Source organism: Lolium perenne, chromosome 5 (assembly GCF_019359855.2).
Source record: "Lolium perenne isolate Kyuss_39 chromosome 5, Kyuss_2.0, whole genome shotgun sequence".
In the NCBI taxonomy this organism is placed as follows: domain Eukaryota; kingdom Viridiplantae; phylum Streptophyta; class Magnoliopsida; order Poales; family Poaceae; genus Lolium; species Lolium perenne.
In genome coordinates, this window is record NC_067248.2 from 83106248 (window position 1) to 83118257 (window position 12010).

General features: G+C 42.7%; 1 protein-coding gene across 2 annotated transcripts in view; it reads left to right on the forward strand.

Annotated features, from left to right (window-relative positions):
- Positions 1 to 410: 410 nt before the first annotated feature.
- Positions 411 to 12010, forward strand: part of LOC127300706 (uncharacterized) — a 28335-nt gene continuing 16735 nt past the window's right edge. The window contains exons 1-3 of one of the 2 annotated variants that reach the window (XM_051330863.2): positions 411 to 1117; positions 1215 to 1265; positions 1476 to 1548. In XM_051330863.2, the coding sequence (XP_051186823.1) occupies positions 546 to 1117; positions 1215 to 1265; positions 1476 to 1548 (696 nt within the window). In that variant the 5' untranslated portion in view covers positions 411 to 545. The remainder of the gene's footprint in view (positions 1118 to 1214; positions 1266 to 1475; positions 1549 to 12010) is intronic. The other variant, XM_051330861.2, reaches the window with a different exon arrangement.

Below are 12010 nucleotides of genomic sequence, written 5' to 3' on the forward strand. Positions count from 1 at the left end.
CCATGTGATCCACTCATCCATAATCACAAACAAACAAAACTAGAAGAAAGGAATGCATGGCCAGTCCACATGCACTTCCAGGCAGGCCAGGGAAGATTAAGCCACACAATTAGCACACATGCATGAATACACATGTAGCTAATTAAGAATCTAACCATAATTAAGCTAGCCATCATCACACCAGTACACCACACCACTACTTTAGTGCATGGCATGTGATGATGTCATCATGCCTTTCCCATAAAGAAATGGGAAAAAAAATATTCCTGTCTTGTAGTACATCCATTCATCCAGTGATCAAAGTGGGGCGCTGTGTAAACACCCTTGACAGCTTACCTTCTCTCTCCCTTCCGCTCTTTGTTTGTACTTTGCAGCACTTGGAGAGAGAGGTGTATTGTACATCAGTACATTGGCCTTCTCTACCTATATGAGAGGCACCGTTCCCCTTTGAACATTCTTCTCCTCCACCTGTTGCGCCTCCTCCTCTCCCATGGTGTCGGCCGCGGTGCGGCGTAACGCCACGAGAGAGAAGAAGGCATGAGAGGATGGTGACGTTCCTCCGGCCGTTCCCTCACGCCCATGGGCCGGCCGCCGTCAACGTTCGCCTCAGGAGAAGCCAACACCACCAGCCTTCGTCGCTGCTCCCTTGCCGCGGCAGCAACCTGAAGTCCATGGCACAGGACCCCTCCCACCCCCACCGGCAAAGCAAGGAGCACGACACACCCCCCACGACGTCGCAGCAAGAACTAACGCAGCAGCTGCCGCCAGCGCCATCTCCGCCGCCGCGCGACGTCCAGGAGCCCAGTACGAGCAGTAGCAGCGGCAGCAGCAGTGACACCAGCTCCTGGCTGAAGCTCGGGATCGGCCAGTCCCCGGGCTCGCCTTCGCCGTCTTCGTCGGCACGCCGGAAACGGCCGAGAAACGATTATGAAGCAGGTCCCTCGACGTCCGTACAACCGACCGCTCCACCGCCCGAGCTGGGGCTATCACTGTTCCCAGCAGGTTCTTCGTCGCCGTCGGCCGCTGCGGCAGTGGCGTCGGGTGTGGTGGTCGCGGCGGCGCCTCCGCCCGTGCACGAGGCCGGCACGTGGTTCGTGCTCCATGCGGCGCAGAACCAGTGAGTACGCGCTGCATGTCTACGTCTACGTGCCGAAATTGTGGGCGTTTGGCAATGTGGGTGGTTAGCTCATGTGGTTGCCGTTGATCCAATGCAGGAGGAGGGAGCCACCATTGCCGCCGATACCAAGGAGCTACTTGAGGGTTAGGTCAGCTCCTAACTAAAGTTTGCCTTAATTAATTTCTTTCTCCAAATGAACATGAACTAAAAATACACGTGTTAGCAATCAATTCTTGATTTGTGTAAATTTACCTACATTTTGTTCTTGATAATTATTTTGATGCCCTTGATCATGCGACATTGACTTTTTTTTGCGGGAATGCGACATTGACTTGCTGTGGTGTGTATTGGCAAGCAGAGACGGGAGGATAACAGTTAGCGTAGTGATGAGCTACCTGGTTAACAAGCTGGGTCTTGAGGACGATTCACAGGTATGACATGCATGTCTCATCTTCCTTGTGCTATTCTTGTATTTCTTCTTTGATTTTTGATTCTTTTTGCGCCCTTTCTTGTGTTCTTAATTTTCTTATATTCATGTAATTTACTTGACTTCAGAACAGTGATTTTACTGTTCTCGTAGGAATTGGGTTTGAACCATTAACTGGTGTTAGCTTTGTTAATTGAGATGACCTCAACGTTTTGTCCCGTGGGCTCCAAACATATGAATAGCTGTAACCGTGCAGCCATCACGTGCTCCGAAAGAAACACAGTATATAGCAAACCTTAAACCAACAAATATGTTTTTACATGTACCACATCGAAGTGGTTGAGTTGGGTCATAGAGTGTATCAGGGTAAGCCCTAAAGATTTAAAAAAGTTCCCTCGCGGTTGAACTTTTTTCTGTTTTTTTGCCATTAATATGCAAAACAGAAAAAAGCAAGGCACTAGAGAACAAGTTTGGAGAGTGAGAAAGCTAACTAGGCAACCATGCGAGAGCATCTATGTCACTAGAGATCTAACCACTTGTATTTGCTTGGTATGCCAGTTCAAAGTGGCAGCCCCAATATTGGTAGGTGAAAGGAGCTTTGGAGCTACGGACAGTAGTTTAGACGTCGGGATTCCCATAGGTCTTTGTTGCTGTTGTAGGTGAGGTGTGTCCGTCCATGCGTTACATCATGGTGCCACCCCATGATTAAGGACTCTCTCTCTCTCTCTCTCTCTCTCTCTCTCTCTCTCTCTCATGTTCATGCTTTTGTAGCTGTATGCTTAAAGCTTGCTAATTTCCTTATGTGCATATACTCTGCTTAATTTAGTCGTCTCTACCTTGGATATGGACCTTAACAATAGGAACTCGTCACTAGCTACCATAATTGAGTTAGGTGTTTTACATGTCGCCCGTGGGAGGGCAAAACGCCAAAATGTTGGGGTGGTTGCCAGATGTCGGGCTGGCAAAGATCCTAGGGTTTATATTGTATAGTCCATGAGTGATGGCAGGTTTGTAACTTCTCGTCAATTTTTTCTCAACCAGATTTAACCAAAAGGCCAATTATTTACAATCTCGAGTTAGGTAGATAAATCGAAAGTACTAGTATATATTCTTTCAATGACCCTACTAATCAAATATAATTGAAATTAATATAATTAAATGAAGTTTTGAATGGAACTATAGACGGACATGCAGACATGCATACTACGCGCGAGAGCATGCGTAAGAGGATCTTTAGATATGTAAACTATGTGTGAAATCGGAACTCGGAAGAACTCAGCCAGACTAGTTTCAAAAATCTAGCGTGACTGCTTTATTTCCTAATTTATATTTCACGTTTTCAGTGTCTATTTTTCCGTGATGATTTTCGCACTGCAAATATTGTGTTGTTGTTTACCGCATACGTGTTTTGTGGTTCGCATGTTTGCAGTATTCGCTAGAGATGTTCTAACCTTATTTTAGAATGGACGCAACACATATGTTGCGGCACCTGCAATTTTGTACAATTTAAATTAGCGAAGTGTGTGAGGGGTATTGAGTTTACTTGAAGATATTACTGTCCCAGAAAAGAGGGCATGTCTCACCTAATTCGATGAAAGTCATGCACCATCCTATCGACCACTACAATGTCTGCTTCTGCTTGTGGTATGCCTTCCTGCCATGCCATGACTGGTAACCTAGCTTGCTAGCTAGCAAGAGGTTGCATAGATGTGCATGGGTCTGTGGGGAAGATCTCACCATCAGTATTAGTGCTCTCTAGCTTGCTGCAGGCCCCCAACCGGACGATCTCGGGTCGACCTCGCATGCATCAAGCCGCCCTCCAGCAGGCAAATAAAAACAGTATCTATCTTCCTTTTATAGGAAGGTGACGGCAATCGGCAGCCCTACGATATTTGTGCGCTACACTAATTTGGCTCCCTAATTCAATTAATTTCTGCAGCATATTGGAATGGTGAACTACGAGAAACTATACTGAGATAGTATTTTTTACCATAGTAACCATTTTTTGGTTCACAAAAAAAAAGTTCGACTTTTGAAAGACTAAATACTTTTATATGGGAAAATTACTTTTGATTTTTTTGGCCTTCATAAAAAAAATTGTGTAAATTCCATTGGCTTTCACCTCCATTATAAAGTTCCTAAATTTATGTACATTGAACATAAGAGACATTAGTTGCTAGTTTCTAGTTGATAGTAAATGTCCTAATTCATTGAAAGAAAGATAATTTATATGTTTGCCATTATTTTCTCGTCCACTTAATACCAATTCATAGGAAGGATTAACTAGAAACCCTAAGCCCAAAGAACTGGTCGCTAGAAATTGCATATCGAGATTGTGGGTGCTGAATGAGTGGATATTAATTAGTTGAAGAAGCATTTGCAAACATAACGTCAACGCAACAACGGACCTGTGGAGTCGTGGAGAAACTAATTAACTGAGAAATATTTAACAACACTACTGAAATGGATGTGAACTTACCCAAGAATCTAGTGAAACACAGTTTATGCATACTGGCCGGACACTCACGTTTCAATCGTGTCATGTGTTATTTGCTTTCAATACAATCATTATTGTAGTGCTTGAAGAAACTTTACAGCAAGTGCTTTCTGCGTGATTCCAGACCAAGAGGGTTAATGATTCCTTAGCCCTACATAGTGTACTGGCGTGTACACTTTCTTGTAATACTACCTTTTCTAATGCAAGTAGGACCATATATTTGTTTTCCGGATTCCATCTCTCTCTATATGTTTTTTCTCCGGAAAGAGCAATATCCATATTTTTTCAGAAAATAAGGAAAGACCGCAGCCTCTGCTTTGAAATGAACTCTACCAACCTAACACAAACACCAAGACCGATGCAGAGGCCAGGTACCCCGGCCTATTTCGAAAAAAAAACACAAACACCAAGAGAAGTGACCCAAACAGAACAGAAAATGTACATATCTTTGGAGAAGTCCTAAAAACAGGTTCGTCGTGTGTGCCGATGATGAAGAGTCTAACATATGCCAATATCAGGGTTTTCATCCCAAAATCAAGCTTTGAGCCGTCACCTGCAGCAACGGAATGAGATAGGTTTGCGTTGACATTGCTTAATCATAAATCTTGTGTGTTTCACCGGAGTACGCACATACATCACCTTGTGAGTTGTGACGTGTCCGTCCTATTTATTTGTTTTTTTTTCAATCAAACAAGGCAGACACATATGATGCGGCAACTGACTTTGTAGACAATATGGTCACACATTCGTTAGGGGTGCATCTAATATAGCAAAGGATCTAGCAATGTGGGAAGCTAGCCACACCTATTTGTAAAATAGACACAAATTCACAAAATTTGACAGAATATGAAATCTTACATAGTTCAATAAACCCTAAGGGATACACATGAGTTGTCATAAGATTATTAATTCTATCACAATGCTGCAACTAGAGGGTAAAATGTGGAATAACATTTTCACATGGTCACAATTAGGGGGTAAAAATATAAATTTACAATACATGGGTTTATTTTCTACAATAAGACAATATAATTTAAATTCGTTTGTGTAGGATCTTATATATGATAGTATCTATCTATATATGGCGTTTACCTAGAATAACGCCTTAAGTTACAGCTGAAGGTGTTATTCTAGATGATGTAGCGTTAAATAGGTATAAATTTGTACTTGAGGACGCCAATTACAAGTGGCTTATAAAGAGTCGTGAATGTATTAAACATAATTTTACAAACGGAAGGTCAAAAAAATTTAAGGCCAGCGATGTCCCTTAGCACATTTCAAGATGTGGCGATTCAAACCCAGGTTGGCTGCTATGCGTGCTGCAAGCATGGTGCTATATTGAAGCGGAAATGCCAAGCGGCCATACAACGTCAGCCTACAGAGGCATAACAATCCATTATGCACGCAAGGGTTGCAAACCCTTGCGTTCCTCCAGGATGCGCTAAAGAACCACCAACGCTGACGGCGCCACCCCGACATCCAGCCGAACAACCGACTCTGACGGTGCTAGGCTGCTAGCCACTCTTTGCTTATAAAAAAAATACATATGTTATGATTAGTTTTCTATTGTGGATATGCTTCCATGCATATAAATAGCATAACATCCTTTTTGTTTGTTCTGATTCTTACTTATGGAACTGTATCGTGAATTTTCATCTCCCACAATTTTGTGCAAAATTACATGATATACTCTCACCACTTCGGATACATCTGAATTTTGACAAATCTCAGACAAGCTTCATGGGGCATAGGGAGTATATTGTATTTGGTTTTGTCCAGTCGATATCGTGCATGGTTGCTCCCACCACCACTTTTAATACGCTCCACACTGATCACTCTAGAGTGGTGGTTGAGCCATGCATATATAGGCATTTGTTTTATCTTGGGGCATCTTTTGTTGTAGGTTCATGGTTTAGGCATCTATTTTCAAAACTCAGTGCGTGCCTGGACATCTCAAGCGGCCCGATGCATTTTGGACTCAAAATATGTGCGTTCACGTCGGGCCGTGGACACAAAATAACACAAATCTGAGCGTGTGCCCGTTTGGGTCGGGGCTGCCCTGCAGGCCGACGCAAATATATTTTTGCAAACTTTCTAACAACAGAAATTTAATTTAAATACAGACTAAAAGGGGAAATAACATAAAATTAAAAATTAAAACCCTAACTAATTAATTGGGGTTCGTTCCATGGCCGCCTAATCATCGTCGTCGAGGTTGATGAAGAACGGTGGCTCCCATGGCTAGGGCCAGGACAACGTCAGAGGAGCTCTAGCTGCTAGCACTGGGGCAGGAGCTGGTGGCGGTGGCGCAGGTGCTGGTGTGGGTGGTGGTGGCAGCGCGTCATGCTCAGGGTGACCGGTGTGCCATGCGCTAATGAGGACTCCTGTAGGAGGACAGCAAGTCCTTGCCAATTAGCGAGCTTGTTGAGCTTGCTCTGGCTATGCACAGCTCGAGGGCCTCCTCTTCGTTTAGATTCAGCGGTTGCACGACCTAGTTGACAACAGGCGGATCGGGGTGGCCACCGTCGTTGCCCCCATCGTCACCGTTGTCTAACAGGTGGACACCTAGCTCATGGTTGAAGAAGAGCACGTCGCTGAGGTACCTCACCCACCGCAGGTCGAATTCCCATGTGTTGAACGAGTCCTAGTTGGAACTATCCAACACGTATCTTGGGTCCTCCCGCGGATCGAGTGGGAGGATGAACCGGCGGTGGTGGATCTCATCGCGTCATGCTCGGCCCTCGTGCGGAACAGGCGCTACCGACACCCAACAGGAATTGAGGAGCCAACCACTAGGAAAGTTGGCATCCGAGCAGGACATCGGGTGCCCCTCCTCCCACAACATGCGGGCTTCGTTAACAAGGATGTATCGGTGGTCCCTCTCCTTCTTCCGGCCACCACGCGAGGAGCCAACCTTGTGGTCATTCTTTGACTTCCGGAATGACCATGACTTGCCCATGGCAGTTCCTGGTTTGCGGGCGAGGGGGAATGGAGATGGCAATGGCGTGGACGCTTGGCTTCAAAAAGCCACAGAACTGGTATGGCCATCAATGTCTTCCACAGAAGCCATGTGTTGTGCACCAGCATTGGCACGTGTAAGCCGAAGCAAGGACCATCAACGTGGCGCAAAAGGTCGTACCAGCAGCGCCGGGCACGCTGACACGCAGAAGGCGAAGTAGAGACGGGACGATGGCAGGCAGGCTCGAAGAAATGGATGCGGACACGCGGGCGGTCACAATCGTGTCTGCAATGACGCAATTTCCACCCAAAATTTGGGCCGCGAATGGATGGTCGCGGACAAGTTGGTATATTTGTGTCGGCCCGCTAAGTTGGAATTTTGCCCAAGATTTATCCGCAGACACAAACGAACCGCAACGGTCCGTTTTCTTCGGGCCGCTGAGATGCCCTTAGGACAAAGGAGTTCCATACCTGCGCAAACTGTATTATTTTAGATTATCCCACAATGGTAACAATTCTCCTTGTCTAAAGCTCGGATGTAGGTTATAAGAAGGTAGAGGCTTCATCATTTGTATTTAACACCATAGCGTATGTTTAATATTTGTATGGTTTATTAATGAAGACTTACAAAGGATTTGTTGAGTCCTTAGTTATGCCTCCCAAATCGCATTCATTATACAGCAAAGAAAAATAAGAACTAGCAAAGTGTCCGCGCGTTGCAACAGGCTAAATTTTTCATCAGCGTGATCTCTTACAAGTTATTTCCTCACAAAAATTACACATGTAAATATTTAATACAAATGTCCCTACTTTGCAAAATCCTAATAAATTTAGACATAAATATACGGATAATAGTTTGATCCTTAACTTCCACAAAATAACTGCCATCCTAGCTCAGAAAACTGAACTCGTTGACCTTGCCCTAGGCCCATGCACTGCTACATATTGATTTTTATTTGGCATACTAATTAGACCATGAAGAATTTAATAAATTCAACATTTGTTAAGAAAGACAAATTATTCTTTTAAGCAAAGCTTTCTTATGGATGAATCTCATAAATAAAATATTGCTATCAGCTAAACTGCTAATGTATACACTATTGCACAAACAAAACCAGCAAAAGAAAAGTAAGAATTACCTACAAATTTCCCGGAAAATAAGTAATTTTATGTTATTTAAGATTTAAAATTGAAGTTCATCCTTGAGATAGTATAATCATGATTTTTCTCTGGATGAGTGAAATGTATTAAAGTAAATGTTTTAGAAAGTGTAGAAAAATAATATATCACTATAAGGAAATACTATATGATCATATGCATCGCCCAAATACACTATATAAATTTGTTTTAAACAAAGACATGCATTTTATCATAACAATACACATACCGTCGAATTAATTTCGCTTAGACTATTGCATTGAGTAAGACCTAATATAAGATCGAGTGCATTCATGTGAAAGAAACTAAGAAAATACCTAGTATGCATTACATTTCATTTAGATATATGCACATTTCAATTTTTTTGACCAGATTAAAAAAAGAATAAAATATTGACAATATCCTATCTACATAGTACAAAAATATGCCGTACAATGAATTTCATAAAACTGAATTGGAGTTCTAAATGTTGAAGTATTTTTCTGCAAACTTCATTAAGTTAAAGTAGTTTGAGTTAGGGCAAAACTAGAACTTAAATTATTTTGCAGTGGAGGGTATAGTAAACATATGTGGATTGTGTTTATTTTTTATTTTTTGTGAAACATTGTGTATATTATTAATCCTCTTCTAAAAAGCATAATGTGGAGAAAACATAAAATAATAAGCGGTGTGCATGACTTGGAGCCTCAAATACGTACGTTCTCGTACAGTTGCTCGCTACCCGCTGCTACAGATCACTAGCTTGTAAACCAGAGTAAGCTACAAATAAGCCCCTGCTACAGCAACGTCCCATGAAGTGGACATCCCAGCTTAATTGCTTGACCTATTAGCGAAATCGATATTGCAATTCATTAAATAATTGTCACTTGTCGCGCCTAGCTAGATCACTCGTTGGTACTGCAGCAGATAATGACCAGGGCCTAATATAGTTTGTCAGCAGCGACGGCCGCGCAGCTCGGTGGCCATGTTGGAGCTTTCACCGACGAATGGACGTCAGACCTAACAGCATTTAATCGGGACGTGATGCGTTGCAAGTTTTTTTTTTTTGTATGCATGCTGTGAGATCGACCAATCGATCGATGTGTGTGCACGCGTGTGACCCCGATTGCACCATGCATGCACGTGCAACGTATGTATATGCATGCACGGGGGCATGGTATGCGTGGAAATGATTCGTATTGTTATCATGTCCCAACAAGCTACTCTCTCTTTCTAAATTAGTTGTCGTAGTTTTTTTTCTCAAAATCAGTATACCTGTACACAATAAAGCGTGTATCTAGACTAAGCCTAACTAAAACGAAGGGAATAGTACTTTTTCCGTTTTTGATCATGATGGCCCCGGTCATTTAAATAATTTAAATATTCTTGTAATTGGTGTGATGATGCATGTTATTCATGGAATCATGCATGGGAGATGGGAGGTGCATACAGCTAGCCTACATATTTAACAAAACTGTTAATTTAGCATTCAGTGATTTTTTAGTAAGACCCACCATTCACAACTTATGTAAGCTAATATCACATAGATCGTGCCCAACTTTTCTAAAAAGAAATCATCTTTTTAACTATTTAATAACTTACCTCTACTTAACTACTCCCTCTGATCTATAATAAGTGTTGTGGCTTTAGTTCAATTTAGTCAAAATTTGAACTAAAGTCTCCACACTTATTATGGATCAAAGAGAGTAGTTTTTCTATGCTACGTTTTGGGCCCACTTGTCAAGACCACATGGTTGACACATTGGGTGCCACATCACAGATAATTGAAAATAATTACAAGAAATTTTCTCAAGTCTACAAAGATCATACATCGTCCATTTCTCGTTGCCAGATGAGTGATTCTTTTCTCAAACCATGATTTTTCATTTTTTATATATTAATTCATTAAAGTCTGTAATACATACATGTGATCCTTAAAATCAAAATATTTTTCTCCAGAGTACATAATCTATATTTGGAGATTATGCGGATGAGAGAGTATATGTTTATATATTTTAGGTTCTAGTTCTACAATTGTCTAGATACAATTTTCCATTATTCAATGGAATACGAGGTCGATTTTTGCAGTATATTGTCTCGTTGCACACATGTTGTGTTCCAGAGATCCAAGTGTTTTGATGGGGAAAAAGTAGTCAAATGGGGTAAACATGAAGGTACTGTGTATTAAATTTTGACACTTTGCCCAAAGTAAACCCTACCAAGAGTATTTTTCTCTTGTTCTTGCAAATGATTCTGGGGAATATCCCATGTACATGTGGTGTGTAGATTAAATTAATTCATGAAATAATCAAAAAATACAAAATTTTGGCTTTAAAACCCATTTGGGTAACACAGAAGCGTGCATCTAGAAACTGGAATATGACGAATAGATCAATAGTTTAAAGGGATTTCTATTTTCGTGCCCTCAGGTCTTTAGTTGTACTCAGTTTTCCTCAGCTTCTTAGTTTTTCCTCAGTTTTCCCCAAGCGCTTGTTTGAAACCCGCAGAAGCAGCTCAGACGGCATGATTTCTGTTTAGTTGACCATTTTGTGCTGACGTGTGGGGCCGCGTCGTGTGGGGCCGCGTCGCGTGGGGCTGGTAGAAAGGGACCGCGTGGGACAGGACGAGACCGCGTTTGGTTGCACGTGAGTAGGAGCTGGGTTCTGTCTCTCTCGGCCCCAAATTGGCATTATTAAGAGCACCTTTTTCCCGTCTTTCTCTCTGTCCTTTTCACCAAATTAGTATCAAATCTAGAGAAGCTTGCATTTCTGTCTTTCTTCAATTATTTGTGCCTTTTGGCCCTCGTTGTTTGCCCAATATGGCAGCAAATCTAGTACTCCCTCTGGTCCATATGTATGTAGTTAAATCTAGAAGCAAATCTCCAAGGTAATGTACGATAAATTCATAGTAAATCGAGAAAACAAAGTAGGACCAACAAAATATAGTAGAATAGGGATAGATAATAGGGATCCCTCCCTAGATAATAAGCTGCATACACAACAGCCAACATAGTAACAGGTTCGAGGTTCTTCACAGCACCATCATACTAACAACATAACAACAAGGGATCCCTAGATAACAACAAAATAGGAGGCAGCAGCAGCACACGTCCAGGACTCCGCCTACCCCATCTGGCTCTGCCTCCACTTGTTGCTCATGCTCCCCTTGGGAGCCTTGGGCTTGAGCGGAGGCACGCGCCCGGCGAAGATCTCCACCCGCTGCATGCTGCGGAGGTGCATGCCGAGCGCCTTGTGCTTGGCGCGGAAGGAGTAGACGTTCACCGTCGTGCCGACCTTGGGAAGGTGTTACTGATGTTCTCGGCATGCGTGACGAGGCAGTTGAAGTCCGTGCCGCCGAGTCTCTTAGTGCATAAGGGGCACCTGTAGACACCCTTGGCAAAGTAGGAGATGTACAGGCCGACCTGCAGCCTCCGCAGCACCTGGCGAGTCTTGACGTCCTGGTCCTCTTCGTCGCTACCGACGTCGCTGCCAGACAGCTGATCCATATCAAACAGAAACTATGAGTGAATGAGTTGCAACGATGACTAACGTGCATGATAACGAAGTTAGGAAAAACAGAGTCAGTCTCAGTTAGAGTGGACATGATTATATATCTACATGGAAGGTGTTAGCGAACCAAAGCTCATGCACAACAGATTTGTATACAGCAATGGTTCGCTGAACCCTCCCTGTAAAAATTTGTGTCCAACGATTCATCATAGGCAAAGAAACAGATTCCAGATCTGAACTTGAACACATTCCAGATTATTTGCAAAATTGAACGGTTTATATCTTTTGGTTACTGCATAAAATAACTGATTGAGATCCCATGATTACTTGCATAAATTAACTGATTGAGATCTCATTATTACTTG